We start from the raw sequence: 18,179 nt of genomic DNA, 5'->3' as shown, positions 1-18,179 counted from the left end.
TGAAGGGACCTTGGTATATGGTTGTAGCTGGTGATGTATGTACTGGCTTAGCCCAAGCTTAACTGTTTTGAAAGTGTCCTGCTGACTTATCACCAGAGGTATGGGGAATAGTCGTTTCGAAACAAGTCGGTCACAGTTAATACAGGAAGGTCATCTGTGCTGCGCAGCTTTAGTGATGTTCCTTAGTCTTATCTGGGATGCTTTGGCTAATTAAATATTTTTTTTCCTTCTAGTATTGATAGCTTAACTCAAGTGGACATGGGATCATATGTACTTATGTGTATTCTTTGAAGAAAATATCTACAACTGGTTTAACTCATACTCTGCAGCTGTTTCCTCCCCTACAGCTATGTATGCCTGTGTGTGTGTGCCCTGAGCTTACCTGGGCTTCTAGCTGACCCTTGAGATCAGCTCGGATAGACTGGAAGGCTGTGCAAATTATTACAGTCTGCAGAGGCTTTGCCTTTTGATTTTTTTTTTTTTTTTTTTTTTGATGGAGGGAACCATCTGAAGGGCTTGCAAGTTACCCATCCTTATCTTCCCAGACAAGTCTGTCTGGGTTCCCTCCTTTGCCCCTCGAAGGAACTGCTGTGAGTTTTCCTGAGCTTACAGAGGATGCAAGCCTTCTGAAGGTGAGGCTTTTGATAGGGGAAGGGTGGATTTTTAAGTGTATTATTTCTGTAAAAGTGAAATTTAAAGGTGACCAGCAAAAGCAACAAGTATTTAGTTGTGTGTATAAAATCAGTAAAGATTGCTTTTGGTGGCTAAATTGCTTTAGGGTAGTTTGAGTCACTAGTTTAATAACCAAAACTGAATGTAGCCAGATACTTCTGTGGCTGGAGGAAAGGACCGTATTCTTGATTACTATGAACTATGTTTGTCTGTCCTAATGTTGATTGTACCCTCCTTTTGTTTGGGTAGAAGCACCTCTGAATTTTTTTTAGTGTATTCTTTGCTGCAAGTTACTGAACCCTAACAGGTGTCTGAGAGGCTGAGCATTAAGTTGTATTCCTCAGTAAAGGTGATACAAGTCTCTTTTTTCCCACTGCTGATCAAAAGATATATGCTTTAAGACAGTGATATATTCAAGGTCACTCTGCTGGCACAGTCCCTTCCCAGGAGTTTTTTATTTTTTAAAATTCCTACAAGATGGGTTTGTTTTTGTGGTTCTTTTTTTTTTTTTTTTTTTTTTTTTTGTGGCATGCAGAGAGCCTGACCAGGATCAAGTCTTGTTATATTGGATGCTAGGAAAACGGAATGTGAAGCCTCACGTTTTACCTGTGTTACAATGGTGCTGAAATGCAAGTTTACCCTTTCCCCCTGAGCTCCATCTGTGTCCTTTGTGTCAGATTCATCAGTTGTATAGCCACATAGTTTTCCACTGGATAAGCTCCTTCAACTGACACACTGTTTTGTTTTAGAGGGTTGAGTTTGCTTGGGGTTCAGCTCACTGAACCCACTCCCTTTGCAGCTGCACGATCGTTAGTCTCATTGAAGGTAAGTAGCAGTGTTATGTGGTTAAGGAGTAGGGGAGGAGCAATGCCGTTTTTGGTGACAGCTTGCAGTTGTGTGGTGTTAGGTGTGAGCTGAAACTTGATTTTAATGGAATAAACTGTTTGAGTTCTACCTGCACTACGGGTTGAACTTTGAATGAATACACAGCCAGACCCCATATGGGAACTAAAACTCTAGTCGTGTTTTTTTTTTAATCCCAAACTCTGCTCAGCTGTCCTCCACTTGCGTGTGACTTTAGGAAGGCTGTGTTAGTTCTGGCCGCAGAGGGTAATGATTTTCAACCCTGAGAAACCTGCTAGTTCAGTTTTTTTCCTCAGCTGCAATAAACCTTTCCTTTTGTGAAGTACTAGTTCATGTTTTTTACAAGCCTCCTAGTTAACGCAGTGTATAATTCAATCTGAGTATTTGTTGCAGGGGGGAGGTAGGTGGTAGTTCTGCTAGCTGCTGCTTTGTTGGAAGTTGTAGACACTGTAGTGCCCTTTCACTGGATGCTACTCAGGAAACTTTGGGAGGGAAAACACCGAGGACCTTCTGTTTTTCTTTGTTGACTGTTCCTTTTTGGGGGGGAGGTGAACCCAGAGAAACAGGTATGAAGAGGAGGTTTGCAGTACTGGTGGTTCTTCACCACTGAATGTAGCAGAGAGAGAATAACCAGGAGGATACCGTGTATTGGCTTGGGTAGTATTTTCTTGTGTCTCCTTTGACTAGAAAATAAGAGAGCAGGGAACTCGGAGAGAAGGTGTTTCTTTCCTCCTGTAGCAAGAGGAAGCAGAGTGTGTGTGCATGGCTGTGCAGGCACCAGGAACCACATCTGAGCCACTGTGGTCTCTGTATGCTTCCCAGCCTGACATACTGAGCCAGTTGACAGTTCAGGACAGCATATGGTGTGGTCAGTGATGGGAATATATGGTCTCTTTTACTTTGGTAGCTTTTAGAGAGGGTTCGCATAAGAAAAGCCTTTACTGTGACAGAGAGCAAGAAATGAGATCCTTCCATCAGAAATGACAGGAATGTGTATTTAATTTTTTCCTTCAGGTCTTAGAATATCAGGACAGGCCAGAGCTTTTCTTAAAATATTTCTGAGCAGAGAAACATACTTCAAAAGTGAACTTGTTGCTCCTTCCTCACAGGATCTCCATGATTGCTACTTCTCAAAGACAATTCCCGTTTTCTATATATTATATTTACATGTGGAGCAGTGCAGCCTTTTTTTTTTTTTTTTTTTTTTTCTCCTTTGTGTCTAGTTCCTGGCAACAACTGTGATCTGGTCTGTGTTGTGATCTAGTAAGATCCTCTAGTTGTGATAGTTCTGAGACTGGTGCTTAGGTAGACATGGATACACAGTTATTCTAACTGGGTTTCTGTTACTTAAAGTTTCAGTACAGTCAATGGTAAGTGCTGGTAACTAGTGCATCTTGCAGGTCTTGTGAACATGGGGCTTATAATTAGTTAGGACAGGGAGCAGGACTTTATTCTTTTTGCACGTGGAAGTCCAAGTGGTTGTTATCTAAAATGACATTCTCCTTGCAGAAAGGAAGCAAAAGATGAGAGCAGTGACTTTGTAGATAGTGATGTCTGAAACATAAGGTCAAGTCCTCTGAATCTTCTACGGCATTAACTTCCTTTTTATGGTCCAGAATCCCTCAGGAGTGTTGTCTTCTGACAGCAGCAGAGCTGGGTGGGTTTTGCTAGCCAGGTTTTTAGCAGTCTGAAGATTGCCTTGTTTGTGTGAAAGATAAAGCCCTAGGTGGAAGTCAGTTAGGCTTCTCTGATTTTAATGCAATTGTCTGGGTTTTTTTTGTTTGTTTGTTTTGTTTTTTAATACCAGTGAAAGTTGAATTTGGGAAAATTGAATTACTCCTTCAGCAATTTCTGTATGAATAAAGGCACTTGTTGCCTCTGAAGTTTGAATATTTATAGAGATTATGAGGGCAAGTTCACTGGATATTTATTGGGTGTGGTTGGCAGACTTTGATTAAAGCTGGGATAATCGCCAGTATATACTAAAACGTAAACCACGTCTGTTAGGCAGAGACACTAGGATAATAGCAATGATCAGATATTCTGAGATAGAAGATTTTTTAAAAATAATGTTAATGGTATTTCTTAACTGTCATGATTAAAACCTCCTCTACCAGTGGAAAATATGACCTATTCAGCCACCTTTCTGCACCATGCTTTTGAGGGGTTCTGGATAAGTGACTGGCCTTTGCCTTACTCCAGTCTTTTGAGGATGAGCACTTTCTCTTTGAAAACAATGTTATCTTTTCTTTTATTTGTAAGGCTTGTTTGTATATTTCTTTTTCTTCCTGTATATGCCATTTCCTTGGGAATACCAATCCTTGAAATGAACTTTTTTTTTTGGTGGTAATGAGAAATTATTTATTTCTGTAGCTAGTTATAGATTGACTTGGCAGAATAATAATCTCAACTAACAACTCAGTGGGTTTTAAGGAAGGTGGGTAAGAGCATTCACTTTTTTATTCAGTACACTTTGCCAGCACAACTGGAAGTGTATGTGTTAGTTCGTATGTTTGTGCTGGTACTCTGGCCACTCCCAGTAGTCCTCTTTTTTTGGTAGAACATAAGAGCATAGAGGTCGTACAATTTCTCTTCCCTGTGGTGTTCTGATGGTGATGCGGGTCTACTGCTGGCCATCAGTATTCTTCCTGTTTACCGTAGAAGACTGTAAGGTGAGACATGAATCCTCCCAGAATCCATAAGCTCAGTATTGTTGGCTTGAGGCAGTATAAGACACTGAATAACAGCACTGCTCTTGAGAAACATTTGACTCTTGCAAACTCTTCCCCTTTCAAGCAACAAAGGTAGAGAGATTCTTAGGACAACAGCACTTGAGTGACATGCATTGCATGTCACCGGTTTTGCAGACATAATTTTTTCCCTCTGCTCTTATTCTTCATGCTCTTGTCATGCTACTGCTGTAGCAGTAAAATCTAGACTCGCTGTTCATGTACAGTAGTCATGCCATCATGAGGCAGTGTCCTGTAGTCTTTTCCAAGCTCTGTCATTGTGATAAATCCTTGACTGAGTAGCTTTGTGATCGGAGTATAAAAAGGAAATCACACTTTTAAGGTGTTCACAGAGATTTCTCCAGAGTGTTCTTTATCAAAGCTCCTTGTCCAGAGAGTCAAGAAGATAACTTTCTTGAGGCTGCCTCAGGAAAAGAATTGAAACTGCAAATGTTTTCTTCAGTTGATGGAAGTGAAAATTTAACTTCAGAAGGATTCTTGAAAGTCAGATGCCATTGCTGTGCGTGGTTTGTTCCTGGAAGTTCAGTAATAGATTCACTGTGTCTCATGGGGCTTGCCACCCTGTCAAGTCGATTTGTATTCTGTATATCTCTAGCTTTTCTGACTTCTTTGAGTCTAAAAGGACTAGATTTCTTGCTGAAGGGAAGTTGCACAAAATGATCAAAGAAAGCATTATGCCCCATTCCTGGAAGCGTTCAGACCAGGTTGGATGAGGCTTTGAGCAACTTGGTGTAGTGGAAGGTGTCCCTGCCCATGGCAGGGGATTGGAACTAGATGATCTTTGAGGTCCCTTCCAACCCAAACCATTCTTTGATTCTATAATTATGATAGCTTTAAAAACCTGCTTTTTGTGTTGACATGCATTTAATTACTCTTTCATTCTTTGCCTTCCTCTTTTGCTTCTAAAATCCAGAGCACAACCACAACTAAATGTGTTGAATAAGACTTATGGCATGGAGACTTCGGGATGGAGTGGGATTTGGTCTGTTTAGGAAAGTTGAGTGTTGAGGTACCAGTGCTTAGGTACTGCTTTTGGAAACCAGTCTAGTGACAGCTCGTTACACAATACTGTATCTACTGTTGTAGTGTAGGTCCTTGGGCTAAACTTGCTGTACAGACGGAAACAGTAAAACAGAACATTGAGATTTGGGGTGGTTTTCCTCTTAAATGCTTGTTTTACTTTCGGTTTTTAAGTCTAGTTATTTGCTTTATGAGGAAGTGCTGAAATTTGAATTCCTTAGTCCTTGAGAAGCTAAATGTACTTGAACAATTTTCTTAAGTACTGATCAAGCTGTTTTTTTTTTTTTGTTTTGTTTTGTTTGGGGTGTTTTGTTTGTTTTTAAAGTAGAAGTAAAGATAGCCTTTGTCTGGAGGGACTAGATTACATCAGTGAAAAAAAGATTCACAGCAATCTTGTTTGGTTTGGTTTTTGTTTTTTATTGTCGTGAAAGAAAGTATGACCACTTTCTTTACCCACAGTTTTGGAAAGTCCAATCTCCTTTTTTGCTGGTGCTCTGGATGTTTTGTTTCATTTAATTTGTATTTATTTCTTCAAAATGCAGTTGTCTTGGCTGCTTACTTGTGTTGCAGTGTGTTTACAAGGTCAAGTGTTATCTGCTGATGAGGGACTTTTGCACTGAACCAGACCCTGACATGGAAACTGAAACATCTACTCGTCTGAATATTTTTTTGATCTTTATCAAACTGATTTTAATTAAGGGTTGCATTCCTCCCAGTCTCAAATCTTCTTTCCTCATTTGATCTGTAGTTAAAATTAAGCTCATCAGTTTGTGATATCCTGCTCATTGCTATGACAACAGCCTGCCAAACAGACTTAATATAAGAAATTGGAGAGAATAAGAAGCCGCTTTGTGAGCAAGGAAATGTTCGTGTTCAGCCCTGTCTTATTAATTAATAATATCCCACTTAACACTTGAAATTGTAGTCACTGTGGTAATTTGAAGGCAGTGGCTATCTGCCTGCCTTCTGCTTTGGTACTTTAAAGTAGGTGTGGTAGGGTGCGAAGCTTCAGCCCAGTGTAGTGAAGGCATGTCTGTGCCAGGGAGGTGTGATGTTTCCCTGGTCAGTACCCTGCTGGTGGTGGAGCTGGGCCCTTCAACTGCTCCTCGTGTGTGCTGGGGCTGGGCTGGTTGCTGTGTCTGGATGCTGCCTGTAGAAAATGGGAGCCAGCTAAGGGGAAATAAAATAGCTTTATTTTGAAAGCTCTCTTTATACCAAGCTGCCAGTGTGCTTTTGAGAAGACTGGATTGTGTCTGAAATGCATTATAGTATGTGGTAGAACACTGGAACAGGTTGCCCAGAGACGTGGTGGATGCTCCATCCCTGGAGACGTTCAAGGCCAGGTTGGACAAGGCCCTGAGCAACCTGATCTAGTTGGAGATATCCCTGTTCCTTGCAGGGGGGTTGGACTAGATGACCTTTGAAGGTCCCTTCCAGCCCTAACCATTCTATGATTCTATGTCTGTGTTGGCTTGATGGGGAACGTCAAGTTGAGGGTGTGTTTCCACGCTTTTCTGAAGCAAATGCAAGTCCATACTGCTGCCAGGAAGAGGCTCTCACCTTTGCTGGTTTTCTACTGAGACCTGTTGCCAAATTGTGCTGCTCATGGGCCACAAAGTCGGCAAGATGAGGATCTTCTTTAAAGATCCCGTCATACCATTCAGGTTGTTTGGCTCTGTTCTCACCGGCAGGCTGGGCTTCCTGTGCTCCTTCATCCCTCTGCAGTGTTTCAAACGTTTGTGTGCCTGCCTTTTTCCTGAAAGTGTCCTTTTATCATGAAAAACAGACATGGCTTAAACAGCTTTGGCACAGAGATACTGTAAAATACATGTTAGAAGAGAGAGAAAAGACACAGTCCTCTTCGGGTACCGTAGGTTGCCTGTCTATCAGAAGTGTAGGCTGTAGTTCAGTGTATGCTTTACAAACAAATGTAAGACTCCTTGTTTTATTGTGTGTGTACAGCCATCGTGTCTGAAACATGGATCCCGATATTTTGAGTAGCTTTGGTGAAATTAGAGAAAATAGCAGTGAAATATACGTCAAGATTTCTATGTACCAAAATCTGTATAAACATGATGTAAGATTTCTAGGTACCAGAATCTGTGTAAATATGATGTTAATTCAGAAACAATGAACAAATTGAGACCCAATGGAGTTAAAATTTCTCAACGTATCTTAAATCACAATGGGCTAATTCCAGACAATCATATTTGAAACTATTATCTTGTCTCTCAGAGTGGTTAGTGCTCGTTGTCGTGTTCTCTGTTCAGGGCTTTTCTTCATTGCGCATTGTGCTAGGTTCAAATCGTGATGAGCTGACTGATTAAAAAAACCCCCCAAAAAAACCCTGGTAAAAAAACACCACAAAAACCAAACAACCTGAAGGTTGTTATTTGTGTATATAGAGTTAGTTTTTAGATGTTGGCAGTCTAGTCATCAAAGCTTATAAACCAGATTTTAGCACAAAGAGCAGAAGTAATTTCTTCTACAAACTCAGCCAAAGACTGTCCGTAACGTGTTTAAAATACCAGTGGGCAGCTACGATGAGATAGTCGGCGATAAGGGTTGAACTTACTGTTCGGAGTGTCTCCAGGTCTACTTAATAGTTTGCTTTCCATGGAACATGTTGTCAGGAGCTTGAATAACCGCTGTTCTGACGATACCTGGCTTTTAGGTTGTCAAGCGCAGTGCTCTGAAGGCCTGTGTGTTCTGGAGCTTGGAAGGCAACAAAATTAGACTGCCTTAAGAGACTGGGAGACAGATTAGCTTTGGTGAATATTTTCATCAAGCTGGAGAAACACGGTGTTCCAGTTCAGCTCATACGACAGTCAGTTCCTGGTAAAGGCAGGCCTTTTCTTGTTAAATATGTAAGAGTTCATGGAAATACACTTTCTCTCAGACTTTATTGAATGCTTTAAGTAGCACATAAAGAAATTCAATGTCGAGGTTCAGTTACGGCCAAGAAAAATGTATTTCTAAAGTGAAGAAAAGATTTAGATGATAATGGGGTTAATTGTCTTTTTGATTCTAGATGAGGCTGCTAAGCCTGTCAATCAATGTTTAAACTGAAGCATCTCATTGCAGCTTTATTGGGGAGTTCCCATTGCTCGTGAGTGCCAGCGAGCAGTCGGGTATCGAACACATCTTTGTCCATTCCATCAAGGCAGTTTGCTCAGTTTCCATCTGAGCACTGCTGTGCTTTGAACTCGGTGACAGCCAGCTCGCACCCAGGCTGCTGCCCTGAGAAGTTGTGTGCTGAGACACGTTCGTACTTGGGGGCTGCAGTAAAAGTGCTTCGCTGCCTGTTTGCATCTCTCCCTCTGCCCAGGTGCACCACTTGGAGGTTGATCCCTAAATTTGCAGTTTTACTTTCCAGTGCCACGGGGACAGAAACCAGGCAGTTGACTGTGACCATTCTAAACAGTTGAGAGATCTGTTTCCAGTTAGCTACTATAAACCACTCTCATCAATTAGCCTATAATTGATGCTATACAAACACAGGGGGAATAATAAATTTATTGTTTCCGAATAATTTTAATGCTAGTGGATGAATGGGAGTGAAAGCTGACTGCCACCAACGAAATAGCAGTGATGTGTCTGTGGGATTTGGGTTTTCTTTTGGGTTTCTTTGTTGCCATAGAACAAAGGTGTATTTAAAGCAGGGTAATAGGTAGTTTTGTGAATAACTTCTATAAGTATTAGAGAGAACAAAACAAAATACTGGCTATAGAGGCTGGATTTAAAGGCAAGCATCACCACTTTTATAAATAAGAGGTAAGAATTACAGTGGGCATTGGCCGTGACCTCTGTAAATGTGCAGGAAAGCGGTTTGATGATAGGGAAGAGAGCAACTGCCTGGTTTGTGAATGTGATTTTTGCATTAGCAAAGTGGGTATGAGGGAGGTTAAATTCCAGGCATCAAAACAAGACAGCAGGTATTACAGAAATTTAAGGAGTGATACAGCTGGAGCTGAAACTTCAGCAGAGTAGCTGGTAGAAAATTCTGTATGTTAAGTAACTGGAAAAAGCTTTGAGATTTAGATGTCTTCTGGGAAGTACAGACCTAGACAGATCCTAATCAGCTAACAAAAACGCTTTTTATCCACTGCATTTGCCCTTTTACTGTAAAGGCTGTGATAAATCCAACGATAGTGTATTAAAGCTGCTTTCTCAGGAGTCTCTGTTTAGAGTTCGTGGTAAAGGCAGGAAGAGTTCAAGCTACTGCATTTGTATATTATCTGGGTATTCAATCAGTACCCTGCCTTAACTCATGTGTTTGTGGTTTTTTTTTTCCCTCTTTCCTTTCAGATTTTCTATTTTGTACATACGTTGTTTTGTATATACTGTATATGATGACTTCGGTGGGCAGTGAACGTACCCGGGGCACTCGGGACAAAACGCAGATTTCAACCACACAGCCAACACAACCACAGAAACAAGTAGTACAGGTACGTGCTACTGTATAATCTTCTTTAAGTTGAAAGCGAGCATGTAATGATGTGTATTTCTTCCATGAGTCAGTAAAAACTGAGAAAAGATGGAGGGAAAATAATCTGTTTTGGAAGAGTGTGTTTGGTATCTTGCTTTAATTGCTCAGTAATCTAGCACAGCATTAAGTTGTTCTTGTCTTCTTGCCTGTAAAGAAGCTTTGTGTTCTTCAAGATTTCCCGTCAGTGAGGAATTCTATGCCTATACCTGTGTCAGAATTTCTGTCCTGTGACCTCAGTGTCTTCAGATCTCAGCTTTTCCATATTCCAGCCTCATGATGCTGGAAGATTTCTGGTCGGTAGAGGAATTTGGGTGGGTGGGAAAAGCTTCATTAGATGCATACTGTGTTCTACAGCATGATTCATCACGTCTATAAGTCCCCAATCCTAAAGTTCTTGTGCATTGTCCTCATAAAGAGAAGGTGGCCGTCCACTGGCAAAGTAAAATTATTTTGAGTATCTGCGAGATTGAAATTAAGCTCTTACCCCGTTGTCTTGATTCTCAGCAGCAGAGTAGTTGTGTGCTTGTCTGGGTTACAGAGGCTGCTCCTGGCAACTCGTTTTCTCTTGTCAGGTACTTCTCAGAGTTGGACTCAATTCAAGGATTGCCTCAGTTTTCTGCTGACAGAGAGTGCTTCAATCTAGAGGTGCTCCCCTGGGAAATTGTGACTTTTATTGTTTTCTAGACTGATCTTCAACATGGAGGGGCTCTTGTTCTGTCTTGTATAGTATTAATTACATGAGCTCAAGCCCTTATCATCTCCTTGCACTGCAGTGCTTTGTGTAGTGGTGATTCATGCTAATGGGTGGATTTAGAAAGTGACTTTCAACAGATCAACTTGAACTTGGTTTTACTTCATAAGAAGTAAGCTGCAGGAGTGTAGCAAGCAGGTTGACAGAAGTGGTCTTTTCCCCTTTTTTGACATTTGCAAAACAGCAGTGGAGCACTCTCCCCAGTTTTGGGTTCCCTGGCACAAGACAGACATTGGCAGATGGGAGTGAGTCCAGTGAAGTGCTGTAAAGGTGGCTGAGAGACTGGAGCACGAGATGAATGAGGGTTGGCACGGGGAACTGGATTTCTTCAGCCCCAAGAAGGCAAGGCAAGGTCCTATCTTCTCTTCAGATTCATAGAATCATAGAATGGCTAGGGTTGAAAGGGATCTCAAAGATCATCTAGTTCCAATCCCCCTGCCATGGGCAGGGAAACCCTCCACTACACCAGCTTGCCCAAAGCCTCATCCAGTCTGGCCTTGAACGCTTCCAGGGATTCGTCATGAAAGGGTATAGAAAAGGTGAAGCCAGACTCTTCTCAGAGAGACAATGGCAGAAGTTGGGACACTGGAAATTCCAGCTGTTAAAAGGAAAAAAAAAAACGTTCACCATGAACATAGTCATGGATTAGAGAGGTGGTGGGATCTTTGTCTGGCCCCAAGCAGCTCCCCTGGCGGGACATGCTCTCAGTGGGAGTCTGCACTGAGTATCACCAGAAGACCTTTGCAGCCTATGTGATTCATTGATTTTAAGCATTAAGTCTTACAGACCTTTTTCTGCTTTTTGTCAGCTTATTCTACTTCTGGCCTGGTAGATTGTCGTGGTTTAGGCCGGCTGGCAACGAGACTCCACACAGCCGCTTGCTAACCCTCCCCACCCCAGGGGATGGGGGAGGGAATTAAGGGGGAAAAGGGGAAGAGACCCGTGGGTTAAGAACAATTTAATACTACTGCTACTAATACATGTACATATATGTACAATTGATAAATATATATACAAACAAGAGATGCACATTGTAGTTGCTCACCACCCCTTGTCCAAGGCCCATCTTGTCCTGGACTAATGATCCAAAACAGGTAAGTCCTGACACCGCAATCCCGGATGAGCAAGAGGCCCAAAAATAGAGCGAGAGAGAGCACTTGGAGTGTGAGAGCCCAGGAAGAGCAAAGGCCCTTCTTTCCAGCTGACCCTCATTTTTATACTGGGCATGACGCTGCATGACATGGAATACTTCATTGGCCAGTTTGGCCCTCAATCCTAAGTCTAAGTACAAATCATAAGGGCAGTTGTGAACCCTTTGTGCCGGCCATGCTCTCCCTCATGCTGTTGTGCTCCTGCACACTGGCAAGAACACGGCAGCTGAAAAGTCCTTGAGACCTCAGTGCCATCTGTAAACGTCAGTGCACTGTCGGCGTTCTTCTCCTAATGAATCTCAGACTAAAACCAAAACAGAGCTCTTCTGGCTGCTGAAAAGAAGAACTAACTCTGTCCCAGCTGAAACTGAGACATAGATACTGATTTGATCAATTCAGTGGAAAAGATGGTTATTTGACATACAGCAATTATGTTCTAATGTACCATTTTTTGTTGTTTAGATATGAGATGGACCTTCCTGCTTAGTCAGGTTCTACAGATCAACAGGGTTTTACAGTGTAGTCACCAGTGGTTAATTTTTCTGAATGTAGAGTAATGTTGCTTTCCCAAATGGACATTTCATTCTTGTATCACATTGATCATAAATTAACTTATTTAAGAAATTACATTGCAGTTCTTTTGCATTGTTTCTAGATAATAAATATACCATGTTATTATAAGATCTAGCCCTATTTCTGTCACTTAATTTTGTGATTTGCACGCTTCTGTTTTCTGTTAGTTTGAAGTTGTTAGTTAAAGGTTTCCTTCAGTCTGTTACACCACAAAGATAATTTATCTTTTAAGGGTGAGTAAAGTTTTAGCTGTCTTAGAATGCTACTGTTCTCATAGTCACAATTAAAAGTCAGTTATACTCTTTTATAGGATACTACACAGTTACTTGTAATGATGGTGCCTTAAAAATAAACAACCACCACTCTCTAGGGGTAAAACCAAAACTTTTTGTGACAATGATTTGGTATTTGTGTAGTAGACACATCTTGTGGGTTCTTATTGTTATTTTTTTCTTCCGAATCTTCAATTCCACCTGGGTGTAATCCGCTGGCATACATATTAGCAGTATTGCACCTGCTTGTGTTTCTAAGCTCTCTGCTTACACAGGAAAACTGAAGATACCGTTAGACACTTCATACTGTTATAAAATTGGTATATTTTTGTCTTCTAATGTGGACTTGAAAAAAGCTTGGTGTATGGAAAAACTGAATCTTAATGGCTTCCTGTTTCTGGTCATGTCTCTACAGAAGTTGCATTGTCTGAATGTTTTTACTCTGGATATCTTTAAAGGAAATCTCTTCACTAGCTTAAAAGTTGCAGTGGGCCTGAGGAGGCTGAAGTCTGAGTGAGAAGATGGATCAACAAAGCGTAATTCCTGAAACCAGCAGGTTTTGTTTTGCTCTGTGCTGAGGTCTCAGCAGATGCCAAGAGCGAGCTCCTTCACGCAGAGCACTGCAGTGACTGGGAGGCTTTCATGGCGGGCGGCACCAGGGCTGGCACAGGGAATTGCAGAGCAGGCTCTCCTCCGTGTTGCCGACTGACGTATGAAGCTGTCAGCATGACACTTGGAAAATGCGACGTGGCACACAGTACTTAACTCTGTTACAAACGCTAATTGTCTTGGAACGTTGCCTCTGAGCGTAGCAGATACCGCTTTCCTCAAGGAGCTGGGACAGCTGCAGTAACTTCTCAGAAAATAAGCAGCTGCTGATGTACGGTGGAGTAATTTTTAGACTCCTCTCAGCATTTACACTTGGCTACCTCCTCTAGAGCTTGTATTTGTGGTAAACTCCAAAAGCAAAGCACTTTGAGGCTGATTAGGTCTGAACTTAGGAGGCACAGAATTTCATGTGAGTGTCCTGTGAAGTGAGACTCCAAAAGGTGAGATTCAGCCAGCTGCCCCGGATGAATCCTTCCCGCCAAGAATTTCGGTGGATGAGCTGGTCCCCTTCTGGAAGAAGTTGTCTTCCGCAGCACATCAGCTCACATTTTGGGTCCTGGCTCTCTTCAATATCAGCCTTCTCTAACATGAAATGGAAGCGTCTTCTGCTTGAGCAGAAATCAAGTTATCTCCAGGATCATGTAGCACAGAGTTATCTTTGGTGTTTTCATTGGCGTGCAGTTCAGGTAGACTGCAAATGGCATACGTGAAGTGGCCTGTATGGTGAGACATTAGTGTTCTCGAAATGCTTTCTCCCTGGAGCAGCCGTAGCTGATGTCAGTTCAGGGCACTTTACTGCATCCATCCATTTTAGTCTTTCAGCTTTTGGAGAAGTTGCCAGCATGGATTCGTGGTCCGGGAATGTTACAGGAGCACCAAATATTTCATGAATAGTCAGATCTTTGGCAGTTTCGAGAAACCAGTATTGGCTTATAAAGAACATAAGAGCAGCTGTTCACCATCAAAATCTTCAGGCATGACTCAGCCTCTTTTTAAGTGCCCCTGATACTACAAGGTCACGTTGTTGTTGGGAGGGTTGTGGAAGGTGATGCAAGCAGGAATCATCAGAGATGTGGTTAATTTAGAAATACTGTTGCCAGTTTGTTATGATAAAGCTCTAACTTCGGAGTGGTAGATACTAAAATAAAAGTAATGTGAACGCATTGGCTTCTGTGGTGAATTCTGTTTTATCATATGATTGTCTTGTCTATGTGGTGACCTTTAACTGTTGTTCAAACACATGAAAACATGTCGAATTCTGTCCCAGCTAACTTTTTAACTACAAAATAGGCATGGGGAGATGTTAATCCCTTCCCCATAGCTCCTCTGTGCTTGTTGTGTATGTTGTCTTTGAGAATCTGGTGGGGGAAAAAAAAAAGAGACGAAACTGGGAGACACTTTTAAAAAATACATTGTTACCTTTTGTATACTTTATGGGATGTTTGCATTTTTCAGGCCACAGCAGAACAGATTCGCCTTGCTCAGATGATCTATGATAAGAACGACGCAGACTTTGAAGATAAAGTGAAACAAGTACGTTTCTCACGGCACAGAGTCTTTGTACCTTGCAATAAAGTGCTCCAAAGCTGGCTTACATTTTGGAGCTAGAGCATCTGTTTCTAATTTAGATGAAACCTTTTTCAGAAGGACGTAAGTTCATAGATTCATAGATTCATAGATTTCTAGGTTGGAAAAGACCTTAGAGATCATCGAGTCCAACCATCCCTAATCCCCATTAAACCATATCCTCAAGTAGATCATCCACCCTATTCTTAAACACAGCCAGGGATGGGGACTCAACCACCTCCCTGGGCAGCCTATTCCAGTGGCTGACAACCCTTTCAGAGAAGAAATACTTTTTAACATCCAACCTGAATCTCCCCTGACTAAGCTTATGTCCATTTCCTCTTGTTCTATCACCCATCACTAATGTAAAGAGTCCTTCCTTCCTAGTTTAACTAGGAAAAAGTGCTCTTACTGCACTGTAAAGTCTGTTTACAAGAAATTATGTGGCAGCGTAACTCTGCCCGTGTAGTTACACCAGTGTATTTTCCTTTGTAGACAAGCCTTTAAGCTAAAACTCATCTGTGCTGATCTCTCTTCCAGGCTGTATCTCTTTAGCATGGTCCTGATGCTTAATGATTGTTGGAATAAAGAGTGCATTCAACTTGTCTTCCTGTACAGGCACATGGGGAAAAATACGTTGCCTGTGTAAGCTGTATTTTCTAACATCTTGGCTGTTTTTCAGGAAAAGTAAAATCTAGTCATAGCTTAAAGGTGAATTGAGGTGTTATTTTTTAAAAAATATATATAAAAAAATCTGACTTCCTAGATCTGTGTATGCATTAGGATGATAGAATTACATGGTGGAAATGAAATCTCACATCATTTCCTCTACCATGCTGAGTTTCAGGTGTAGATGCTTGAGTTTCCATTACCAGATTAAAACTGTGACCATTAATTTGAGCAGTGCTGAGAATCCAGGTCCCTGTTGTGCTGTGGATATCGTTCTGTGCCAGAAGTTAAGTCTTGTACTTTCTGAAGGACCCTCATCAGTAGTGCCTGTAGCTCTCCTAGTGGGAAGGATAAAATTAAATTCTGCATAGGAAATCTCCAATATTTTACATATATATTTATTTATGTGCATATGTATTTCTAGCTCAGGTAGGGGTTTTTTGCTTCGGATGAAATTGCTGGATGTCCCATGACAGTGTGATTGTTTCCATCCCACACTCCTTCAGGATATGCATCGCAGGTCCACAGAGCGTAATTCAATACTAAGTCTCCTTAAGCAGACGTCACTTTTGCCTTTTGTGTGGTGTTATGCTGAAATGGATCGAGGGAGCTAATCTGGCTGAAAAATAACCTTTTTCTTAGTCTGGATGTTTTTCCAGATAGATCTATTCTTTGCCATGGTTTACCTTATGTCTGTTCTCATGCAGTGGGTTAAAGAGGGAGATGTTTGGTAGCGAGGGAGAGAAGGTGATACTGGAGCTATCCTTGTCTTTACTGTCAGATACTGCTGTCTCTAGAGTGACATCATTTGCCACAAGGATAAAGTTAAAGGAAAAAAAAAGTAAAAGTCTGCTTTCTTGTTTACCTTTTAGTTTGTGTTTCATCCTGTGTCTGGTCTGAATCCCAAGCAGGCCTATAATATGCAGATACCTTTATTTAGGAGTTTAATTTGCCCTGACACAGTCGCTATGCACTTTCTTGAAATCTGTGATGGTACTAACTCTTATTTTCTTCTGATGATAATTTGGATATTTTAACATGTCTGACTTTTACTGCCAGCTTATGGAAGTGACGGGGAAAAACCAGGATGAGTGCATAGTGGCACTACATGATTGTAATGGGGATGTGAACAGAGCAATCAACATACTGCTGGAAGGAAGTTCAGACACGGTAAGGTTTTACTTTCATATTAAACTTCCCTTTCGGTTTGCTGCGCCTTTCTTATTTCTAAGAGGTGATTGGGAAAGTTGTATTTCGGAAGCTTTCAATTTCCATGTCTCCATTGAAATTCTTTTGAAGGAAATGGAGCCCAGGGCAACTTCTTTACTGCATGCATGCCTTGGAGTAGGCTGAGCCTTGAAAATGTTGTGGATGTTCAGCTTGTCTCTTGCAGAGTCCTCTGGCTTTCGTTTACATAAAGCAATTTTAACTCTGCAGCAGAACTCAGTGCCCTGTCAGATATGAGCCTGTGTTTTGCTGCAATATTTGTAGTTACTCAGTAGCATCTCCACAACTCTGAGACCTGAGACTAAGTGTTTGCCACAAGGGGCAACCTTTATAAACCTAAAGGGCAGGCATATGTTCTAAGTTGTGCAAATTCTGTAGGCGTGCATTGCCACTGTTGAAGTTGGAGGAGGTTTCCACATCTGAAAGTTACACTGACGGCACTACTGATGGCAGAAGGGGATACAGGACATAGTTGCTTCTTTCACTGTGTTGCTTATTTGCATGACTTCATTGAAAAACAGGAGGAGGAGGCTGAACAATGTGTATATAACAGCAAATAATGTCATTTATAATGTTGCACAGAGCAGTTTTTTTGTCCCAGGAGGTATCAGGAACATAGGTTGTGCTGCAGTTGGAGGGACTTCTTACAGTATATCTGAGGCAGTAAACTAGATTCCATCTCGTCTAAATAGAGACAGAAACCCGGACTTCCTTTCATAACTCTGAACATTGAGTATTTCCTGTGATTTGTCAGGATGTGTGCTCTGGCTTATGGTTAATGAGGAAACTTGCCCCCCATACACCCTAAATCTAAGACACATACCGTTCTGACTGAGGAGACTCTCTTTTCTCCATTGCCGTGGTTTTAGGCTGTAAACCAGCAACTAAAACTCACACAGTCTCTCCTTCTCCAGTAAAGTAGAGAGGAGAGAAAAAAAAAAACAAAGGGACTGAGGGTTGAGACAAGAACAGAGGGAGCACCCACCAACCATGGTCCTGGGCAAAACAGGCAGAGCTTTTCTCAAAGCAAAACAGTTTATTAATGATTACTTAGAAGGACAAAGGGAAACAAAAACCGATTACTTGAGAGGACAGAAAGAAACAAAACCAGATCTTAAAACCGACACCTTCCCCCCCCCCCTTTCCTTTTCCTCCCGGCTCTACCTCCTCCCCCCAGCAGCACAGGGGGCAGGGACTGGGGGAGTGCAGGTCAGTTCATTCCGTGCTGTTACTGCTGCTTCTTTCTTAAAGGAGAAGGAGTCCTTACACCCTTTTCCCCTGCTCCAATGGATCCCCTACCCACGAGGAAAAATCCATAAACTTCTCCAGCGTGAGTCCAGCCCACTGGAAACAATCCTCCCCACAGATTGCTCCGGTGTGGGCTTTACCACAGTCTCGGGTACTTAGGGAGCTGTAGCCACTCGCTCCGGCGTGGGTCGTCACGCAGACTCCAGATGCCTCTCTGCCTTGTCGTGCACCCCAACACAACCATCCTCAGGCTCAGGCATCTTCTCCCCACGAGCTGCGAGTGGGTCTCTGCTCCACCGAGGCCGTCCTGGTTGCAGG

The 18,179-nt window shown here is 41.9% G+C and overlaps 1 protein-coding gene across 3 annotated transcripts in view; it reads left to right on the top strand.

The window, feature by feature from the left end:
• UBAP2 (ubiquitin associated protein 2) overlaps positions 1-18,179 on the top strand; it is a 119,781-nt gene that overhangs the window by 18,837 nt on the left and 82,765 nt on the right. For all 3 annotated transcript variants that reach the window (XM_086630046.1, XM_086630045.1, XM_086630044.1), the window contains exons 2-4: positions 9,615-9,754; positions 14,607-14,684; positions 16,446-16,556. In XM_086630046.1, coding sequence (XP_086486172.1) covers positions 9,656-9,754; positions 14,607-14,684; positions 16,446-16,556 — 288 coding nt within the window. In that variant the 5' untranslated portion in view covers positions 9,615-9,655. The remainder of the gene's footprint in view (positions 1-9,614; positions 9,755-14,606; positions 14,685-16,445; positions 16,557-18,179) is intronic.

This window comes from Tauraco erythrolophus, chromosome Z, assembly GCF_009769465.1.
Source record: "Tauraco erythrolophus isolate bTauEry1 chromosome Z, bTauEry1.pri, whole genome shotgun sequence".
Classification (NCBI taxonomy): Eukaryota; Metazoa; Chordata; class Aves; order Musophagiformes; family Musophagidae; genus Tauraco; species Tauraco erythrolophus.
The sequence above is the reverse complement of the archived record's forward strand: the minus strand, read 5'-3'. Positions and strand labels throughout refer to the sequence as shown.